This window comes from Melitaea cinxia, chromosome 4 (genome assembly GCF_905220565.1).
Source record: "Melitaea cinxia chromosome 4, ilMelCinx1.1, whole genome shotgun sequence".
In the NCBI taxonomy this organism is placed as follows: Eukaryota; Metazoa; Arthropoda; class Insecta; order Lepidoptera; family Nymphalidae; genus Melitaea; species Melitaea cinxia.
Window position 1 is genome coordinate 2542343 of NC_059397.1, and position 24182 is coordinate 2566524.

The window sequence follows — 24182 nt, forward strand, 5'->3', positions numbered from 1 at the left end:
CGTCTATTTAAATTTCTCGCAGTTTGCAAGACAGAAGAACGACGGTCGGTCGGTTCGGTGACGTCGGCTAGATTTATAAATTGTAAATGAAAAAATAACTTACTACTCGTGTCAATTTAATATTTACAAATATTTTATATTATTAATGAACTTCAATTTTTGCATTTCTCGATTCAAATATAATTTCCTTTTTTCATTTATTTTTGTTTATACTATTTACAGTACATAGCTTAACTAATAATAACAATTAAAACCACTGAGTCAACCTGTGGTACGTATAAATTACATATTATTACTAGCTGACCCCGCAAACGTTGTTTTGCCACATATATCATAAACCCCCTTAATCTCACCCCCCTTGTAAATTAGGGGTATGAAAAATAGATGTTGGCCGATTTTCAGACCTACCCGATTTGCACACGAAATATTTTAAAAATCGGTCCAGCCGATTCGGAGGAGTATGATAACTAACATTGTGACACGAGGATTTTATATATTAGATTATTGTTCACATAAAATGTTCTCTTTAAAATTCTTAAAATATTAACAATAAAAAAAAACATTTGCAAAGCCTATACCTGTATTCCTATACATTCAATCGTATAATTATATAACTTTTTTACCCAAAAACTTAAAAAATAATGCCGTCTTAATTTAGTTTTAATATTTTCATATAAAATATTTCGTAAATAACCAAATTAAATTTAATGTAAAAATTCTAGTCGATGTTTTCGTCGAGTATTTTGTAGTAAAAACCGACCGAGCCGACCGGTCAATTGCGCAATGCATCGCACGCGGGTTCCAAGGTCTTAAGTTGGAATATACTGGAAAACTGCTATCATGTTTAGATTCAATTAATTATGAGAGGTAAAAACTATTGACTTGAAAATATATATTATTATTTATTTAAATATCACTAGGTCGGCAAACAAGCGTACGGCTCACCTGATGGTAAGCGATTACCGTAGCTTATAGACGCCTGCAACACCAGAAGCATCGCAAGCGCGTTGTTGACCCAATCCCAAATCCCCCCCCCCCCCCCAGGATCTCTGGTCTCCTTAATCACCAACAGGAACACAATACTGCTTGAAAACAGTATTATTTAGCTGTGGTATTCTGTGAGGTCGAGGTACTACCCCAGTCGGGCTGCTCCATATTTTGAGCAGGAAATTCCTGCTGTGCTCTACCTCATTTTAAGTTATTGAGGCACTTACGAGCAGGAAAGAGATACATTTCGTATATGGTGTACATACATAATTATGGTCAAAATATTGGTAGTGCCGACCTCAAGTCATCTCTACCCTTCGTGGTCAAAATGATCATGACAGCGTGACCTTAAAGGGTTTAACATATACATTGGTTTGATAAGGAATAATTGAAATTACAACGCGGGACAAAAATAATTAAATTTTTTGAAGACATATTTTAATCGCGTGTTAATCTTATGAAAAGTTTTTTCATTTATTTTTTAATTGAGTTTTAAAAGGCTGCAAAATTTGTTTACTATTAAATGAATGTTGTAGTTAAAAGTATATACTCGTATTATATATTGTTATGATTCACTCGCTTTGACTTTTATTATGTATACTTAATATTTAACTTATGTAAATTATAGCAACAGTGTTTTACTTATATACTCAAAAGTTTCCAACGAAAATAGATACTGAAATTAAACAAAGCCTAAAACAAAAAAAAAAACCTTTGTTTTACTTTATTAATATTTTATAACATAACCGACAGACATTGTCTTGACTTGAGAAAATTCAAAACTGATTTTAATAATATATAAATATTATTAATTTTTCCCACCCGAAATATAAAAAAAAAATAATTAAAAAAGCGTAAACGAAATTGATTAGCCGTGATCGATACAAATAAGAATTTTTTTAACATATATACCTATATATAGATAATCTCATCTTCCAAACGCATAAAATCTTCGTCCTTGATTACATTGTGTAATGACCAAATGTTAAAAAATGAACTATTACGTTATATCTGTTGCTGGTGGGACCACCCTTCCACTTCATTACTTCTCTAGTGGGGGCCATCATTTTCGCAGTCGGTAAGAACATTTAGTGCAGTGTAGCAGGTTGTATACAGAGTCAAAGAAACAATCATGTGTGGGGAAATGGGCAAAGCTGTGCTTAGGGCTCTAACTGGAGCGCTGTTCCTAGGTTTTGTGTCTGACGCGGCATACTTACAAGTGAGTTTTAACAAACTTTAAATTGTATTAAGTAAAGCCTAATAGTTGATACTGATATAAATAATAGTGAAAGTAATGAAGTTTTTTTTTAAATAGTTTTTATTAATTTATTGTTGTAAATTGATGTCGATAATATTTTGGAATTATTGAAATACGATTTTAGTATTTTACTCAAATTAAATTTGAAAACAATTACAATACAAGTAGTCCTAGATTTAATTAAATATTTGTAACTTAAACTTCATCGTCCAAATATCTTAGCGGAAGCGACGGAAATTTTGGTACGTAGTATCAAAAATGTATAAGGATAAATATTTCATTAGAATCCTCTGTTTTTATCGTTTCTTAAGTGATGAATTTTTAATTCGATTTTGTCTATCAGAAAATTTTTGAGATTATTTTATTTTATAACGTTATTATTTATTTATATTGTTATTTAGAATATAATATAATTAATATAGAAATTAGCAGTAAATGCTAATTTATCAACATTACTTTTTAAATTTAATTGTGTAAAATGCTGATGTAGCGCAACTGTTTACTTAATTGGATTTTAAATAATTATTTAAAAAAAATTCCGTATTATCGAAAATAACAGGGTTTGTTTAAATATTTGAAAATAGAAATAACCTTTTAGATACATTTGGGATATAAGCTCAAAATTCAATACAACGAATTTATGCAAAATAAAAAGCTATAAACAAGTTGTAATGAAAATACCTACGGTTTGCAACAGAATATGTAGTTGTAACTCCTGTAAGCTTTTTGTTCATTTGAGTAACGAGTTGTAGTTGAGCTTTTCGATTTTTGATTAATACGTAAGTATAGTTCGGAAAACTAATATATTCACTGTCGAAGTTTGGGAGTATTCCGAGTACTGGGAGTACATATTGCGATGTTCAAAATAAAAACTACGTAGTTACGTTTCCGACACGCACAGGAACGCTTTTTGTTTTCCCTCCGAGTTCGGCAGTTTGGACAAATTGAACACGTTTCTCTGATTGGTTTTACGAATTGTGACGTTTTAGTTAAAAGGTTGAATTATTCGATAACGTATCTATATGTTTTATGGTTGAGTTTTGTAATATTATAATAAAGCAGTCGACATGGTAACTTTTTAACGCTATATTTTTTTTTTCATGTATATGTAGGTTTTTTTGACCCTATCAAGACTAATTTTATTATTATTTATCATAAGGTATTTCTGATAACAACAGTAATCTACAGCTTTACTTGCTTTAAAATAACGATGGTATTGTCAAAACGCATTTTTAACCGACTTTAAAAAAGGAGGTTACTCAATTCGACCGTAATATATATACATCAGGGATCCCAGAGAAATCGAGGGAAACCCTCGAAAGTCTGCATAACTTTTTACTGGGTTTACCGATTTTGATGATTTTTAATTGAATCCAAGCCGATGATTAATATGTGGTCACATTTAAATTTCATCGAGGTCTGATTACAACTTTTGGAGTAATCTTTGATAATGCGTATTTATTTGACTATTTTTCCGTCTACCTACGTTGTATTACTTGTCGATGTAATTGAAGTCGGTTTTTTTTCGTTTACCAGGAAACACAATTATTTAAAATCTCAATGACAAAAGAAGTTTTGGTTAAGAAATAAAAAAATGTATTTTATCTCTCACTAAACATAGTAAAAAATTACATTTCCAAGTTTTAATATTAAATATAATATATAAATAAATGAAAATAAATGATAAGAAGTATTTTAAAGCAATAAATACTGATAAAGATCTTTATAATTTTTAAAGTTTGCAAAGCGGTGCGTATTTCACTTGAAACTTTTGATATAATTGGTGTTCGGACTGGAATTATTGCGATAAAGGCACGAGTTCTTACATCTATAAGTAATAACTCCGCTTCTCATAAGGGAACACTAACTTTAGCAATTTCCCTCGGACTACCCTCGGAGCCCTTCAAAGGAGAATTACCCTTGGTTAAATTTGCTCATTTTCGTAAGGTCTGTTTTTTAGTTTCATTTCTTTGATCAAGCTTCACAAAGTGGAAATTGTTAGAAACTTCAACTCAGTCAAATTTGTATTCAGAGGTGTTTGCGTATTCTCACCTTCGAGTTGTTCGTTTTTTTACTTTCAACTTATTCATTTCTCATTTTATGTTTGATTTCATATATTCCACAATAATTTTGTTTATTTTTATATTTACATGTTACTATTTATATCTTTATGATTATATTATTTAAATATGTCACTCAATACTTCACTCAATGGGTCCTTGTAAAGTCTAATAACAACTATGCATCCCAATAACTAGGAATCTCATGTGTGTTGGCAGTAGATAGTACAAAAATAAACATAAGCAGCTAGACTCAGATCATTCTTAAATGAGAATGGAATAGCGAAACAATTTGTTATATAACCATCGTTTTTATGTTAATCTTTTACTTATATATTAGCTTTAAATGTCTCTTAAAAATAATCCTATTACATAAAGTATGATCTTGCACAAGCTACATAAAGGTTCGAAATAGTTATATAATTTTATATTCAGTCTTATCAAAGATGATTCTGAAAGGTGATTGTCGATTCATTAGTTCTATTTAAGGATAAATGGGAAAAGTAATAAGCGAGAAATAAGAAAAGTTGCCCGTGAAACTAATAAAATTCTTAAGTTAAAACTTTTCCCGGCTCTTTGTTGGCGTTACAATGAAATTGTCGGTTCCGTACCTGCGCCGTTGTTTAGAACGAACGAAAAAAATTTTCAATCTTCCACATTTTTTACATAAATATTTTAAAATAATACAGTTGAATAGTATTCATACTTGAAGACGCTGATTACAGTAATTGACGGTTTAAAGGTAAATATAACGATATGAATTGTTAAAGCAATACCTCTGGTCTGAGTGATGATACACTCAGTATAACTGATATAAGTTCTCTGGTCCCGTCTACACAAGCCTAAGCGCCTAAGTTTGCCATGAGTGAGGATTGAATCAGCACCCATAATCGTAACAACCAGTGCTATGTCATAGTACATGAGTGAAAAACATCTTATAAAATCAATGACAAAACTATTATCGATACTAATCTATAATAATATATATAAAAGCGAAAGGTCACTCACTCATCACGAAATCTCCGAAACTATAACACCTACAAACTTGAAATTTGGCAAGTAGGTTCCTTATAAGACGTAAGCATCCGCTAAGAACGGATTTTACGAAATTCGCCCCCTAAGGGGGTAAAACGGGGGATGGAAGTTTGTATGAAAGTCCTATGTTTTTGAAGTAAGAGACTTGAAATTTAAAATGTAAGCTCTATAGATGGTGAAAAGGTGTCCAAATAACATATCTTTAGAAATCAACCCCCTTTTGGGGTTAAAACGGGGGATGGTACGCTGACTCACTCATCGCGAAATCTCCGAAACTATAACACCTACAAACTTGAAATTTAGTAGGTAGGCTCCTTATAGGTTGTAGACATTCGCTGAGAACGGATTTTACGAAACTCGACCCCTAAGGGGGTAAAACGGGTGTTGGAAGTTTGTGTGAAAGTCCCATGTTTTTGAAGTAAGAGACTTGAAATTTAAAATGTATGCCTTATAGATGATGAGAAGGTGTCCAAATAATGTGTCTTTAGAAATCAACTCCCTTTTGGGGTTAAAACGGGGGATGGTAGGTTTACTCACTCATCACGAAATCTCCGAAACTATAACACCTACAAACTTGAAATTTGGCAGATAGGCTTCTTTTAGGGCGTAAACCTTCGCTAAGAATGGGTTTTACGAAATTCGACCCCTAAGGGGGTAAAACGGGGGTTGGAAGTTTGTATGAAAGTCCTATGTTTTTGAAGTAAGAGACTTGAAATTTAAAATGTATGCTCTATAGATGGTAGAAAGGTGACCAAATAATGTATCTATAGAAATCAACTCTCTTTTGGAGTTAAAACGGGAGATGGTAGGTTGACTCACTCATCACGAAACCTCCGAAACTATAACAGCTACAAACTTGAAATTTGGCAGGTAGTTTCCTTATGGGGTGTAAACATCCGCTAAGAACTAATTTTACGAAAATCGACCCCTAAGGGGACAAAACGGGGGTCGGAAGTTTGAATGAAAGTCTTATGTTTTTGAAGTAAAAGCCTTGAAATTTAAAATATATGCTCTATAGATGGTGAGGAGGTGTCCAAATAATGCATCGTAATCTATATATATAAAAGAGAAAGGTCAGTGATTCACTCATCACGAGAACTCAAAAACTGCTGGATGGTCTATCCATCCAGGTTGGACAAAGATAAAGTTTGGCAGGGATGTAGATTATAGTTAGCAGACGTCCGCTAAGAACGGATTTTACGATATTCCATCGCTAAGGGGGTTTAATTGGGGTTGATAGTTTGTATGAAACATATACAGCCTGAAAATAAAACCAAAAATGTGGTGTATGAGGTGAGATGTGGTGAGAGGTTTTATAAAAATAACTATTAAATTGTACTAAATTGTGCCTTTTAAAAAGTTACTCAGTTTGGTAAGCATTTCAAGTGACTGAAATAAAAAAATAATTTGCGTTAAACATCTTAATAGTAATACATATCTTCATAACCACGAGGACGTAATCGCGGGCAACAGTTAGTGTATTATAAGTCCCCAAAAGTGTATGTAATCGATTCGCTCAAAATTTACTGAACTGATTTTCATGCGGTTTCAACATTGTAGAGAGGGCTCCACCATTGGCAAGAGGAAGGTTTACGGAACGGCTAAGCCGATTTTGATGAGAGTTTCACTGGAAGTTTGCCGGTAAAACTTTGTGACACACTAATTTCAACGCGGGCGAAGCCGCGGGCACCGCTAGTATATTATAAAGCTATAAAGTTTGTTTGTTTAAACGCGCAAATCTTATAGAACCGCGGCACACAGTTAGTAACATAGAAATGATATTTTGATATGATATAAAAAAAAAAACATATACATGGATAAAAAGTTAACAAGTTCTTTTAGCTTTCGTCCTTGTAATTCGAAGGTAAATAATTTTGTACGTTACTAGGCCCTAAAAAGAAATTTGGACTGGTCTAGATAACGCTTAAGGCAAGGGATTGGGTGAGAGAACCCTTCTCTAGTCACGGCCGACCGGCGCTTGCGCAGTCGACGTTGCACAACCCGTACAGTTGTGCCCATTGTACGATTTCTAGAAATGTTAGTAGGTATTGATAAGAAGTATAAGAGTTGAGGTGGCTATAAAAATGAATTGTCAAAATGTATTATTATATATTGGCGAATAATTTCCGAATATTTCAAATTGTACAACTTTTTTTTGTTCGGTATTACCAGAATCGAGTTTGTATAAACGAAAATAATTTTTTTTTTTTTTTTGTATTCAGAAAGAAAAAAAAGACTACCAGGTCTGATAATTATGCACGAATAAATCTTTTTAAAATAACGACAATTGATAGTTTTGGTCCGAAACCCTTGTAGGAAAATTATGTAAATATTCATAAATATTGTGTAATAGAATATCTCTGACAATTTTTGGGACAATATTACCAAAGACTGAATATTGACTATCTACATTCCGTAAAAAGAATGCGTGGCGAAATAAACCCAAACCTTTCCTTAATTTAACGTTTATTTCTAAACATAAATTGATATCATAACAGAAATTTGTCACGACAGTATTATTAGGTTTTATTGGATTGTTCAGGATTCATTTATCGAAGTAAAACTTCTCTACGCACGCTTGACTTGGGGAGTAAGCTGGTGAATGCGTGACGAGAGCGTTACGAAAAGTGTAATACTTGATTCAAACTTTAAATATCACTTACCAAAAACTAACAATAAGTATGGAAAGAGAACTGACGACTACTTAATACCCGAATATGTTAACGAACTGCAAGAAATGTATAAGAGTACCACGAAAAACAAATCAAGTTTTAAAAAATATTTTTTACAAAAACAAACGGAATTAACTGAGTGACTCTCTGTACCCAGAAAAACTCGCGCAATTTTCGTGGTACTTAAATTGCAAATTGTGATGTATTTGTTATTTATTGGTCAATAAATTGAAAAAAAAAAATGATCGGGCGGTGCAAGAAAGAGAGAGAGAAGTGCGAGCACATATTTTCTCTCCCTTTCGTAACCAGCCAACATATCGTATATCTAAGACACAGCGCAGACTTATTGTGCAGAAGTTTTACTTCAGCCGTGTGGTCTAAAGCACACGTTTTTATTTGAAAACTAAATAAAACTTTTCCAAAAAATATTATTTGCACTATAATATAACATATATTTTTTTTCGAATCATATTAACGAAACATAATGTCTAAATAAGATTTTAGACTAACATGGATACTTCTATTACTAAAACTATTAAAAAACGGGATATTTACCATGTTAAACGTGTAAGAAAGGAGGTAGTTCGGTATTGACATTGCTAAAGCCGTCAAAATCTATCCGCAAATTTCAGTCTCGTGAATTCGCAGTTAACGTCGAAATATCGAGCTCCGCTAAAGGAAAATAAAAACCACGCTAAATATATCGTTTTTGAATAGTTTTTTGTTTAGTAATGTCTATATATGTATAATAAGCACGATATATTTATTTGATTGATAGACGAATGATATGTGCTATTGCTTTTATATTAATCGCCATTAAGTCAAATTCTTAAAAGTAAACTTTATTACCATGATATAAAGATTAAAATCATTTACTAAAATAAGTGGAACAGAGCATGTATATTGAGCAGTTAATAGCGGTTATTAGATAATGGGTTCTGCAGTAACTGATAATGTGTGTGTTATTTTAGTAAATTATTATTTTAGAATTATTATTATTTGATTGTGTAATTGTAGATGAATGATTATAGATTAGTGAAGTGAATCTCCTAGAAGGCGATTTTGTAATTGTATTAATAAACTTTAATTATAATATAACTAGCTGTGCCCGCGGCTTCGCCCGCGTTGAAATTAGTGTGTCACAAAGTTTTTCCGGCAAACTTCTAGTGAAACTCTCATTAAAATCGGCTTAGCCGTTCCGTAAACCTTCCTCTTGCCAATGGTGGAGACCTCTCTCCAATGGTAAAACCGCTTGAAAATCTGTTCAGTAGATTTAGAGCGCATCGATTACATACACTTTTGGGGACTTTGTTTTATAATACACTAACTGTTGCCCGCGACTAACGTCCGCGTGGTTATGAAGATATGCATTACTATTAAGATGTTTAACGCAAATTATTTTTTTATTTAAGTCACTTGAAATGCTTATCACACTGAGTAACTTTTTAAAAGGCACAATTTAGTATAATTTAATAGTTATTTTTATAAAACCTCTCTATACACCACATTTTTAGTTTTATTTTCTGGCCGTATATGTTTCCCCAATTAAACCCCCTTAGCGGTGAAATATCGTAAAATCTATTCTTAGCGGACGTCTGCTAACTATAATCTACCTCCCTGCCAAATTTTATCTTTGTCCAACCTGGATGGATACACCATCCAGCGGTTTTTGAGTTCTCGTGATGAGTGAGTTAGCGACCTTTCTCTTTTATATACATATAGATTACGATGCATTATTTGGATACCTCCTCACCATCTATAGAGCATATATTTTAAATTTCAAGTCTCTTACTTCAAAAACATAAGACTTTCATACAAACTTCCGACCCCCGTTTTATCCCCTTAGGGGTTGATTTTCGTAAAATCAGTTCTTAGAAAATGTCTACGCCCTATAAGGAACCTACCTGCCAAATTTCAAGTTTGTTGCTGTTATAGTTTCGGAGATTTGGTGATGAGGGAGTCAACCTACCCTCCCCCGTTTTAACCCCAAAAAGGAGTTGATTTCTAAAGATACATTATTTGGACACCTTCTCATCATCTATAAGGCATACATTTTAAATTTCAAGTCTCTTACTTCAAAAACATGGAACTTTCATACAAACTTCCAACCCCCGTTTTACCCCCGTAGGGGTCGAATTTCGTAAAATCCGTTCTTAGCGGATGTCTACATCCTATAAGAAGCCTATCTGCCAAATTTCAAGTTCGTAGATGTTATAGTTTCAGAGATTTCGTGATGAGTGAGTAAACCTACCATCCCCCGTTTTAACCCCAAAAGGGAGTTGATTTCTAAAGATACATTATTTGGACACCTTCTCATCATCTATAAGGCATACATTTTAAATTTCAAGTCTCTTACTTCAAAAACATGGGACTTTCACACAAACTTCCAACCCCCGTTTTACCCCCTTAGGGGTCGAATTTCATAAAATTCGTTCTTAGCGGATGTCTACGCCCACCATCACCATCTATAAGATTTTAGTGATAATCAAAGTAATTTAGAGATTGATTTAATGCATGATGACTTAATGAAATGAATTTTATTTTTTAACCGACTTCAAAAAAAGGAGGAGGTTATTTAATTCGACCGTGTATATATATATTTATGTATATTCGGGGATAACTTCGTCGTTTATGAACCGTTTATCTTTTTTTGTTGGAAAGAAGATATCCTCGGTATGATACCATGATAAGGAAACCAGGATCTGATTATGGGATTCCAGAGAAATCGAGGGAAACTCTCGATAAGCCGCATAACTTTTTACTGGGTGTACCGATTTTGATGATTTTTGATTTAATCGAAAGCCGATTTTTATTATATGGTCACATTTATTCATCGAGATGTCATTACAACTTTTGGAGTAATCTTTGATAATGCGTATTTACTTGACTATTTTTCATCTACCTACGTTGTATTACTTGTCGATATAATTGAAGTCGGTTTTTTTTTCGTTTGCCCGCAAACACAACTATTTTCTTTAAACAATACAATACCTTAAAAGAGTATTTTTTGGAGTTTAGTCCTTAAGAATCGAGTTTTATATAAGGCCCCGATATGAAAAAAATATCAGAAGTAAAATCTAATGAGCGAATGACCTCGTTAAGTTTTTGTTAACCCATTAGGGTTCCGATAGATGGCGTTAATTGATTCGTTTATTGACATGGTATTAAACTTTTTCTTAGATTAGTAAGCCTTTTTTGTGCCTATTTAGACAGTCAATCTGAAGGAGTAAGCCCCAGCGTCGGAGCTGACACATACTTTTTTTTAGTACGTACAATAATGATAATATTGTTTATTCTACTCGAAAACAGAAATATCAAATAAAATAAAAAAGATATATAATAAAGAATCACTTGTACAAAGCATGGGTCTTGTAGTTGTAAATTAATGAAGGTATTTAAACAATATTTAATTTATTAATTTACAAACGATTTGCTTGTTGTAATATAATATTTTTAACATCTAACATTGTATATTGTCATTTTTTCACATATCGAAGTTGTGGGTTCTAAATCAGGCTAGTATTGCCCTCAAAAAGTTTACACATTAAAGGCCGGGGGAATTTTTTTTGTTAACAAGGCGAATTAGCAGAAAGAAATCTTTTTCGATTCTTGGAATAAATTCCGAACCATCTGCATCCGTAATGAAATACGTGCAGTGATTTAAGTTCAAATGTACTAAAAAAATAGATTCTACACGAAACGATTTTAAGCAATTATTTTACTACAGGTAATTCTATAATTTAAAAACTGAATAGAGCACAGAAGAAAATTTCCAGCTCAAAACACGGAGCAGCCCGACTGGGGTAGTATCTCGACCTTACATCATATCTAAATAATACTGCTTGCAAGCAGTGGTGTATCTCTGTTGGTTTGTAAGGTGACCAGAGTTCCTGGCGGGAATTAGGGATAGGGTCGACAACACACTTGCGATGCTTCTGGCGTTGCAGATGTTTATAAGCTACGGTAATCGCTTACCATCCATGAGCCATACGCTTGTTTGTCGACCTAGTTATACAAAAAAAAAAATTTGACATTAAAAGGCATTAAAGAAACACGTACAAAGCGCTTGTATATCGACAATTGAGCCTTAATGTAGAACTATGTCAAGGTTGTCCACATGTTATATAACATTCGATTATCTCTGTTAGTCCACCTTTCACTCAAGGTGGGACAATTTGCCGACATGATTAAGACATTTCGCTGGTCCCGACCTCAGCTCAACAATATCTGATTGATTTAATCTAAATACAATCTTAACACGGTTTAAATAGAGTCTATTTTGCATTGAAGTGGATTAAAATAATGATTAGCAAAGTACGTTTTCGTGGTGTAATCAACAGGTTAAGTTTTATTGGTAATATTTATTATGTGTTTCGTAATAAAATATTTGTATTTTTTTGTGATTTAACCATGAAAATTGTTATTAATTACATAATTATCTAACAATATTAGTTGAAAATATTAATATTCACTTAAATTTTTAAAATTAAGATGTTTCGTCCAATTTACTTTCATCGACATTTGTTGTTACGGTTATTTTGTTAGAAGTCATAGAGCAACGCTTTATAGCATGTGTTATTTCTTGATAATCAGTGTTATAATCTGAAGCTGTTAACTATATACTGCTGGACATAAGTTTTCTATATAGGCCTTCATGTTTTCTACAAGTAATAAATAGTATTGCTCATTAATTTTAAAATAATTAATCATTAATTAAAAAAAAATGTTTAGTTGTAGAGTCAAAGCCTATAAGAAATAAACAAAACGACAGTCTTTGTTAACATTATATTTGGTAAAGCTTTAGATTAGGTAAAACCGAATTTCGGGACCGTGGGGGGAAGGGGGGGGGAGAGGGTGGGGAACGCTACCCCTGGTACCACTGTCACACCTCAGAACCCCATGGTTATGGGGTTCCCCTCCCTCCGCGCCTCCGCGGCACAAAAAAAACACTCTAGGGGTAGGACAGACCAAGACCACGTGGACAGTGGGGTGCTCCGATTCGGTTTTGGGTATTTTTCGAATTTCTAAACCTATATTCTAGCACGCAATGTTACTAATTTTATTAGAATATTATGTCTGACGCGTTATTTTGTGTAAAAGTGTCGATTTGTCACACAATGCAAACAGTACGAGCTCAAAGGTATTATAATAGCTTTAAATTCTTCTTCTAACCTCAAAACTTTAACCATGGATATCTCCATAACCATGGGATTTTGAGGTGTGACAGTGTTACCTTGTATAGATTCCCCTACACCCTCCACACGCAAAAACCCCATAATTCAGTTTTTCTAATTCGGTTTTACCTAGTCTAGATCTTAGCCTTATATTTAACCAAATATGTTGTTACAGCAGTACGAGCCCTATCCATTCCAATATGAACAAGCGGTGTACAAAAAGCCTTTGAGAGAGCACGAGAAGCCACAGGACCTACGCAATGTTCCTGGCACGCCAGGCGTCGACTTCCCTATATACCACAGCGTGCCAGAGACGAGTTTCTCATGCGCTCATGTGCCAGTTCACCCTGGCATGTACGCGAATGTAGAGACTGGATGCCAAGTGAGTTACATTTGACGATGAATTAAGAATTACGTTTTTTTTTTGTAATTTAAACATGTCAGAAATGCTTTAATCTTGGGACATAATAAGGTAGTGATTGTAAAAGTACCATTCGTTACGTTTGTATGAATGTGGATGAACGTGTAGATGGGAAAACAGTAATGATAAATAAATAATGAATAAGGAAAAAAGAAGACAATGATGATTCGTATGAATATGGGATATGAGTGAATAGCAAAAAAAAGTACATTACGCAAGATACGATTCAGGTATAATCGAAAATCACAAATAAAAAAAAATATTCGCATTTACAGTGTTCACTTCAGCCTATCGCTCGATCCACTTTTGGACATAGGCCTACACAAGTTCACGCCAAAAACGGAGTGAACTCATGTGTATTACCCATAGTCACCACGTTGGGCAGGCGGGTTGGTGACCGCAGGGCTGGCTTTGTTGTACCGAAGACGCTGCTGTCCGTCTTCGGCCTGTGTATTTCAAAACCAGCATTTGGATGGTTAATCTGCCATCGGTCGGCTTTTCAAAATTCAAGATGGTAGTAGAACTGTATTATCCCTTAGTTGCCTCTTACGACACCCACGGGAAGAGAGGGTGGCTATATTCTTAATTACCGTAGCTACATAGCGATCAATATATTTACACCGAAATTATTTAGTTATTACCCACATGTATATTTTTATTGTATCTACTATTTCAAAGGAGCATGTAATATTTTCAGTTCATTGAACTCTTGAACTTCATTTTTTCTAAAGTTGAGCCTGCTCTATTGGGGATCATCCATTCTAAACATTTTTCATTACTAGCGTTTAGCCCTGAGAACTGTTAAGCCAGATAGTATCTCTCACCATTCACCCACGGGAAGAGAGGGGGTGGCTATATTCTTTACGGCCGTAATCACAAAGCACATTATGTTATTAGAATTTAATTATAGGATGTCTATAGATAAGAGATACACTCACTAGATAGTCACGACTCCGCTAGTCTACAGTAGAATGATTACCGTCTAAAATAAAGTTTGTAATAAAAAATAATTATAAAGATTTTTTTATATTAAGAACGAAAACCATTCCCAAGAAGCAGAGCAAACAAAAGATTATAAGACATCTTAGACTATCTATAAACTATGAGTTTGTAGTTATTTATTGCACCATATGATTGATAGGAAATTCGTCATTGCATGGTAGCAAAAGCAATAGTATACGAATTGCCTTTGTTTTTGATTCAGGTGACTTTTACTTAATAGAATATCATTATACTGGATGTCACTCCATCTGCTCAACATATAATAGATACATACTTATAATATAATAAATATATAGGTAATAGAAGTCTTACTAAAATAATAATATCATTATTATTATAATTATAATGTTATTATAGTAAGACTTCTTTACGCACGCTTGATTTGGGGTGTAAGCTAGTGAATGCGTAACGAGCGTTACAAAAAGTGTGATCGGACGAGGCGAAAGGAAGTTTTGAGGGAGATATAAGTTAGTGAAGATAGAGCGTTACGTTTCGTAAGTTTTATTTCAGTCGTATGGTCTAAAGCACAATTGTTTTTTTTTTAATTTAACTACAGTGTTTTCGTTTTTTCGACATTTAAAATTTATATTCTGTAGTTTTAAGTAGTCTGATAAAACCTCGGTGTGTCAAAATTAAAAAAATACATTTAAAGTTTAATATATGAATTATTTCATTTTGAGTTTATAAAGACAAAAGTGATATCAAGTTAGATTTATTGAACTAATATTTCTTAACACACGGTTAGTTCTATTTAAAATTAATTAAAAAAAAATGTCACATTTTTTCTATATATTATGTATTTTTAAAATAAAATAAAATAAATAAATTTAAATTAGCTTTATTCTAAACGATTGTCATAAATTACACTAATTTTTTGTTCACACATTTACATCTAAAAGTATAAATACCATTTCTTTCTCAAAAGTTCTAAATATGAGTGTGTAATGAGATGTATAAGTATCCTTTACGTTGAAATTCATGTTCTGAGGTCTTAGCTAATGGTTTGAAAGTCGGTTCTGTTGCCTTTGCCCGCCTCTTTTAATTGCGTTTGTCTTTATAAATGTCAACAGAGATGAATTGCTTACTAATTTATTAAGAACAAGTCGCTTTTATAGTTATTTAGAATTGGTGTAATTATGAAATGCTTAAATTAAAATATTTCTGTTTTTAATTAAAATATAATATGATAAATAAATTATATTTTGATTCAAAAGGGTTTTATAAAATTCTGTAGTACGGTAATAATAAACGAAGGTTCTTTGCATAAGTTTGTCAATAAGAAGAAAACAAATATCTCTTATTTTTTTTTTCATTCCCAACTGATAATTAATATTACAACTCCTTTGAGATTTAAAGATTTCTTGAAATTATTTTAGTCCTTTTAGACCCCACAATATTTCATTCTTCTATTCTCTACTTCTATATCTGTGTTCCGTCTGATATTTATTTAGTATTGAAATATTATTATGTGTCATAATATTTATAATAATGTTGACTATCAGTACTTGAAAATCGTAATATAATCAAACCCATTCATTCCTTTCATTTACAAATCTGTGATTGAAATGCCGATAATATTCTGAAGTTTCCTCATCAAAATCATTGAACCTTTAGTTCGTTCAAATAATCATGTTCTTTAAGTGAAATTCCACGTAGCGAATTACTATGGCCGACCAATTTGCCGTAAATTAAATAACTTTGAAGACATTGTTAGTCCTCTGACTAACCTGAAATTCGGGGCTCGTAATCCGTAATTATAATTTCAATCGCGTTGTATCTATAAAATTAATTAAGACGAAATTTTCGCGAGATACAATCTTTGGGTGGGGAATAGTTGGACTCAAATAATATTAATCTGAATCTCTGTTTAAATATTATATTGATATATTTGATTACAAAACTTGTACTTAGACAAAGTTGTCCGTGATACTGATTAGTTGTATGGATAGTATAGAACTTAGATGTCGCGTTTTTTCGAAAAAATATTCGTGTGCTGAGTACTTTTTCACACTCAAGAAGGGGGTTCTCAATTCGATTGTATTTTTTGTATTTTATGTATGTTACCTCAAAAAATTTTTTTTTTGCTCAGGCATACCACGTGTGTCACGATGGTCGTGAGGGTCACCAGGGAGCTTCATTCCTCTGCACAAACGGAACTCTCTTCGACCAGACCAAGTTCGCTTGTGACTGGTGGTACAACGTCGACTGCTCGAAAGCTATTGAACACTACAAGTAATTTTTAACTTTTATTATTTTATTCAATATATACCAACTCAGTTTCGGTCAAAAATGGATTTTGTTTTATACAACTAGGTCAGCAAAAAAGCGTACTACTCTCTTGATGGTAAGCGATTACCGTAGCTTATAGACGCCTGAAACACCAGAAGCATTGCAACTGCGTTCCTAACCCTACGCCCAATTCCCCCTAGGAGCCCTGGTTACCTTACTCACCAATAGTGACACAACACTGCTTGAAAACAGTATTATTTAGCTGTGATCTTCTGTAAGGGCGAGGTACTGCCCCAGTCGGGCTGCTCTATATTTTGAGCAGAAAATTTACTGCTGTGGGTACAGCAGCCTCAGTTAACCTTTTTGTCACCAGCAAACCGATGTGTCGTGATTTTTATGCGATTGTTATTATTATAATAATCGTAGTAATTCTGATTGTAAATATCCTAAAGCTATATGCTACAACATCACAAGTGTCTATTGCGTAAACATATTGCTGTGATAATAAATATAATAATACGATTTCAGGTTGAACGCAGATCCCCTGAAAAACCCCTACGTGCCAAAGCCGAAACCAGAAGAGCTACAAGAGGCGCCGCACGGCATTTACTATAGAAAGATACACGATTAGGTTACTTTAATGTCGTCACCAACAAACTATAGTTTCAGTATACTCTAAACTCAAACTAAACTTGATGTGAAGAAAACAATTTAAATTAATTATGAAGGAAACAACAAATATTGTATTTTATTATTGCATTGTGAAATTTGTGGTGAATGTTACCATTAATTATTATGAATCAGATTGAGTTGATTTTAAGTAAAAGTAATAAGATGTTATGAGAATTATTTGATAAACTAAAGTGTAACAGGTGACGACAGTTTTACAATATTTATTACACACGCTACACGCTCAATTTCACAAATTCATTAAATCAAATATTTGTAAACGCAGGGGTTTAGGAATTATTTAATAATATATTGTATTTGAATTATTTAGTTTCGCGCTAAATTAAAAATTTTAATCGCTTTAGTTTCGTTTTAAAATTACTTCTTTCTTTTCTTTTTTTTTTGTAAATTTGATCTTTCACTGTAAAAAGTTAGGACACAAGTTTAGTCTTTAGAATTCGAAATCCCTGTTGTTACAGAAGACATTCATTTATCCATAATGTTATCATTTTTCATATTCATATTTATTTCATTAAGATGTAAATAACCATGAAATATCCATGAGTTTTTTTTTAATATCTCATGATTATTTACTAATATTATCACGTCACAAGTATCACAGTCATTACATTTTTTATCATTTTGCAATTTTAGGAAGTTGACAAATTAGAATAATACTCATAATGTTAATGGACTAAGAAATTTGATTTGTATATAAGACGCCATTAAAATAGTTTAACATTTTATACTGTTGTTTTATTTTTTTTAAGTGAGAGGTAATAAAAAAACAATAAAGCTTAAGATACTAAAAATAATAATAATTAAGGACGACCGAGAAAGGGGTCTATACAAACAGGCAACACGAATATTGGTGTTATTTCATATTAAAGTTCTTGAGTGACAAATTTAACAATTTATATTGTTACATATTAAAAATATAACTATAAAAGGTCTTATTCTCGTTATTGAAGACATAAGAAAAAAAATAACGCACTCTACAGTTGATTCTAAAGCCAAAATTAAGTATTATAATTTAACGTATCGGCCTATTGTCATATATAATCATGAAGGCGCAGGTTAGGTTAGGTTAGATACAGGGATGCGTAAAGCTAATTCGTTTGCGATATCCCCATCGACAGTTGGAAAGTGAGGTCTAGCAAAAAGGTCAGTGGCGTAATACCATCAATCAGTCAATCACCGTCTTTGAAGCCAACTGGTTACGGGCTTTCGAAGCAAAACAATTTATGGGGAAGAATCATTTATTGAGTCACATATAACTACAACTTCAATACTTTCGGGATATTATATTGTCAGCTTTCGGTCGGTTTTTCGAGTACTGGCTATATAGATTCGCAACTCACAGATTCGCAACTGAGAAAATCATATATAATTACGCTTCAGCCTATAATATCCCATTACTGGGCATAGGCCTCTTTCCCCATGTAGGAGAAGGATCTACATCCACCACGCTGCTCCAATGCGGGTTGGCGGATATATTCCCTAGTATGAGTAACGATCGCTATCAGGTATACATGATAACAACCCGGACCGACGACTTAACGTGCTCTCTATACATTATAGTTTAGTTACTAATTATAATAAAATACTAAATAAACATAATAAATCAAATATAAACGAAAAGCAAAAATTAAATGATTAAATCGTAAAAATTAATAATTTTATCAACGTAAAAGTTAACGATGTGAAGTTAATTTCGTTCGTAGCACGCAAATTAATATATTCCGTGTGATATAAACGTTGGAACAGAGCGCAACGGAACTTAACGATACCAGCCACTAGCCTATTCATTAAAATTTTCCTTGTTTCCGGTAAATTACAGACAAAATGTTTGCGAAAGTGAAGCCTGGAAAATATTTATTTCTCATTATGTGTACATTTGTTTTGTGTGTACTAATTTATGTGTAAAATTTTTGTATGCTTTTGACGACGCATATTGTTTTTAGGAAGAAAACTACATATTGATTACTGTTTTAATATAGTAACTATGTTCCGCGTTATTTGAGGAAAAAATGATCTTATAGCCTTCCTCTGTAGCTATCCAACACAAAAATATTTTTTTCATTCGAAATAAAACCTAGCTACTGAGATCTGCGCGTTTAAACAAAGACCTAGTTATATAAAAAAAAAATCACATATACATGTACACGTAAACGTCCATACATACCACATACATAAATACTGCATACACATCATAAGGGCGCTTTATATTGTTTCGTGCTAACGTCAGACAATAATAAATTACAAGCCAGAGAATCGACATATTTCAGTAATGTAAGCGCTCAGTGCTTTCACTCGGTATTGTCAGATGAATAATTTATTAAACATATCGTTCAATTTCATTTCATACTAACGTCCGTCAATCGACATCATGTCCGTATAGTGTATACGAGACTCTGTAATTTATTTTATATACGATATAAATATATCTTACAGTGTTACATAATGTAAAAATAAATAGTAATTATATGCTTTGGGTGAGATCATAACCACAATAACACTTTCTACTATATTTATACGCTTAATTAATTATAATTATAATGTTTATTGCTATATTTGAGAATCACCATAAGAAATACGGAGGTAAAAAATTGCAGTCAAAAATGTTTCTTGCCACTATTTTTATATTTTTTATTTATTTATTTCTAAACTTTGCTCGGTAATTTACACCTCTTTTATCTGAAATAATTACATATTAAAATGATTTTTTTAAAACAACAGTAAAACGCTTGAAACAACGTTGTGAAATTAAACATAAAGAATATTTACTTCCAGTAATATGTACAACCTACGGCGATCACGAATCAGGAATGGTTTGTCATACGAGATGGCTCGTTTAATTAAAATAATTGCGAATCTTTCAAATTATACGCAGTTCCACTAGGTCTACCATATCGGAGTGAAAAACGGGATCATACGATTAAAATAGCTGAATTATAAGGAATATGTTACTAATTACTTCAAGAGTTTATTGAAAATTCAAATTGTATACCTACGTAATATTAGATCAAATTAGTTTTTTAATATGTATAATTCTTTGAAAATTATATTAGCTAGTGGTCGCCTAGGTCGAAATTCGATTATAATTTAGATACAGACTTTAACAATAAACAATAAGAAAAGAAAAATAAACAAAAGACTACATATGCGTGTGTGTGTCAAATACATGGTAGTTTGTGCAATGTTTTACTATTTATATTAATTGTTGTATTATTTATAAAAATATTAGCACTCTGCACTCCTTTTCTATATAAACTATAAGTGTGCAAAATTTCATACTCCTCCAGCCTCGCAATTTTCGTAAAAAGGGGTGCAAAGTTTTTTCTTCACACACACACACACACACACACACACACACACATATATATATATATATAGATAGCACTAAACAATAAGTCAATTTCTACGATGACTTTCATCATAATTTGAAGTCCAAATTGCATGGCACATTAAAGCTTATGTACCTAATTGTAAATGAAATTTCAATCGAAAATTACAGAAATTTTAATTAATTAATAAGTCAGAAATTAATAATTCTTTCAACATATTAATTTTTAATATCATACAATAAAATAGAATAAAGACATTCTTTCTTAAGCACAAACAACTTCTTATTTTGTGATTGTACTTATCATGCCGATTAATGTATCCTGGGAAATTTAAACGACTGGTGATCTTAGAATACGTTAAAAAAACTCACATCGCCCATCTCGGCAAAGTGCTCATGTTTCTGACGTATATCGATAAATTGAATTAAATTTTTACGATACTTTGAGAGACGAGTGAAATATTTCTTATTTTTTTTTTAATATTAATGTTAAGTATTTATAAGTGTCTTTATTGGAGTCTTGTGTAATGGAGAATACAAAAATTTTAGGATTTACTTACATACGATTTTTTTAACGACTTAAATATTATTTTTCTGTTGAGACAAATGTCTATAACAAAGATTTCATTTTCATTTAACTACCAAGCAAGCTTTTATATAAAAAAATAAGTCCTAAAGAAAAATAATGATATTAATAGATTAAATGTATTATGAGTAAATCTCGAGAGCAATATCTTGATATATTCGAAACTTGTACCGCATATAACCAGGTAAATATATTTTTAAACAGATATGGCTAACGATACATGAATTTCAATTAGTTTGTTCAATATTAGACATGTTCCCATCTACCTAACAGGTTTTACGTGATAGATTAAAATGGGTTGAGCTTTGAATTTTTAACGAATCTATCGGTAAACTTTGATAATATTCTATATTTTTTTACACTAGTAATCCCTATGAGTGTTATTGCACGCTTTGAATATATACACACATATTTTATATTTTCTGACTGGCAATGATTGTAAGTATCAGTTTAACAGTTTCGATGGTTAGAACGACACAATGCTAAGATGTTGGGTAACAGGGTCGACAATTAGTCTAGTACTGTGTATATTTATTTATTATTATTTAATGTCCAACTTTACCGAGGTAGGGCACAGCAGGAATTTCCTGCTCAAAATATGGAGCAACCCGACTGGGGTAGTACCTCGACCTTACAGAAGATCACAGCTAAATAATACTGTTTTCAAACAGTATTGTGTTCCTGTTGGTGAGTAAGGTGACCAGAGCTCCTGGGAGGGATTGGGGATTGGGTCGGCAACGCGCTTTCGATGCTTTTGGTATTGTAGGCGTCTATAAGCTACGGTAATCTCTTACCATCAGGTGAGCCGTACGCTTGTTTGCCGACCTAGTGATATAAAAAAAAAACAAAAAACTCAATGTGGCTCGAATTGGTCATCCATCAAGCATAACCATGCACTAATCTATCAGATTCTCGGACTTTAGTTTTTGGGACTTTGTGAAGTCATTATGAGTCACTGGTTTTAGACATTCCAAGAGCACTAACAGCTGAAGATGAGAGATCCCTCGTGATTTTACTCTTGATAAGGTTAAATATAAACCTTTTTTTCGGTTGAGTTATTAGAGGTTTGGTATTGAATTACCCTGGAGGAAACGGTAATCTATAATAATATATATAAAAGCGAAAGGTCACTCACTCATCACGAAATCTCCGAAACTATAACACCTACAAACTTGAAATTTGGCAGGTAGGCTCCTTATAAGACGTAGGCATCCGCTAAGAACGGATTTTACGAAACTCGACCCCTAAGGGGGTAAAACGGGGGTTGGAAGTTTGTATGAAAGTTCTATGTTTTTGAAGTAAGAGACTTGAAATTTAAAATATATGCTCTATAGATGGTGAGAAGGTGTCCAAATCCTGTATCTTTAGAAATCAACCCCCTTTTGGGGTTAAAACGGGGGATGGTAGGTTGACTCACTCATCACGAAATCTCCGAAACTATAACACCTACAAGCTTGAAATTTGGCAGGTAGGTTCCTTATAGGGCGTAGACATTTTTTAAGAACTGATTTTATGAAATTCGACCCTTAAGGGGGTAAAACGGGGGTTGGAAGTTTGTGTGAAAGTCCCATGTTTTTGAATTAAGGGACTTGAAATTTAAAATGTATGCTCTATAGATGGTGAAAAGATGTTCAAATAATGTATCTTTAGAAATCAACTCCTTTTTGGGGTTAAAACGGGGGATCGTAGGTTGACTCACTGATCCCGAAATCTCCGAAACTATAACACCTACAAACTTGAAATTTAGCAGGTACGCTCCATATAGGGCGTAAACTACCGCTAAGAATGTATTTTATGAAACTCGACCCCTAAGGGGGTAAAACGGGGGTTGGAAGTTTGTATGAAAGTCCTATGTTTTAGAAGTAAGAGACTTGAAATTTAAAATATATGCTCTATAGATGATGAAAAGGTGTCCAAAGTAATGTATCTTTAGAAATCAACTCCCTTTTGGGATTAAAACGGGGGATGGTAGGTTGACTTACTCATCACGAAATCTCCGAAGCTATAACACCTACAAACTTGAAATTTAGCAGGTACGCTCCATATAGGGCGTAAACTACCGCTAAGAATGTATTTTATGAAACTCGACCCCTAAGGGGGTAAAACGGGGGTTGGAAGTTTGTATGAATGTCCTATGTTTTAGAAGTAAGAGACTTGAAATTTAAAATATATGCTCTATAGATGATGAAAAGGTGTCCAAAATAATGTATCTTTAGAAATCAACTCCTTTTTGGTATTAAAACGGGGGATGGTAGGTTGACTTACTCATCACGAAATCTCCGAAACTATAACACCTAAAAACTTGAAATTTAGCAGGTATGCTTCTTATAGGTCGTGGCCATTCGCTAAGAACGGATTTTACGAAATTCGACCCCTAAGAGAATAAAACGGGGGTTGGAAGTTTGTATGAAAGTCCAATGTTTTTGAAGTAAGAGACTTGAAATTTAAAATGTTTGCTCTATAGATGGTGAGAAGGTGTCCAAATAATGTATCCATAGAAATCAATAATTTTTGGGGTTAAAACGGGGGATGGTAGGTTGACTCACTCATCACGAAATCTCCAAAACTATAACAGCTACAAACTTGGAATTTGGCAGGTAGGTTTCTTACAGGGTGTAGACATCCGCTAAGAACGAATTTTACGAAACTCGACCCCTAAGGAATAATGCATCGTAATGTATATAAAAGAAAAAGGTCACTAACTCACTCATCACGAGAACTCAAAAACCGCTGGATGGTCCAT

The 24182-nt window shown here is 32.9% G+C and overlaps 1 protein-coding gene across 1 annotated transcript; it reads left to right on the forward strand.

Annotated features, from left to right (window-relative positions):
• The first annotated feature begins 2119 nt into the window (after positions 1–2119).
• Positions 2120–18253, forward strand: LOC123670122 (U-scoloptoxin(01)-Cw1a-like). The gene is made up of 4 exons (XM_045603628.1): positions 2120–2206; positions 13362–13568; positions 16699–16841; positions 17367–18253. Exons 1-4 carry the CDS (start codon positions 2120–2122, stop codon positions 17467–17469), a joined length of 540 nt encoding a protein of 179 aa, XP_045459584.1. The 3' UTR covers positions 17470–18253.
• The last annotated feature ends 5929 nt before the right edge of the window (positions 18254–24182 follow it).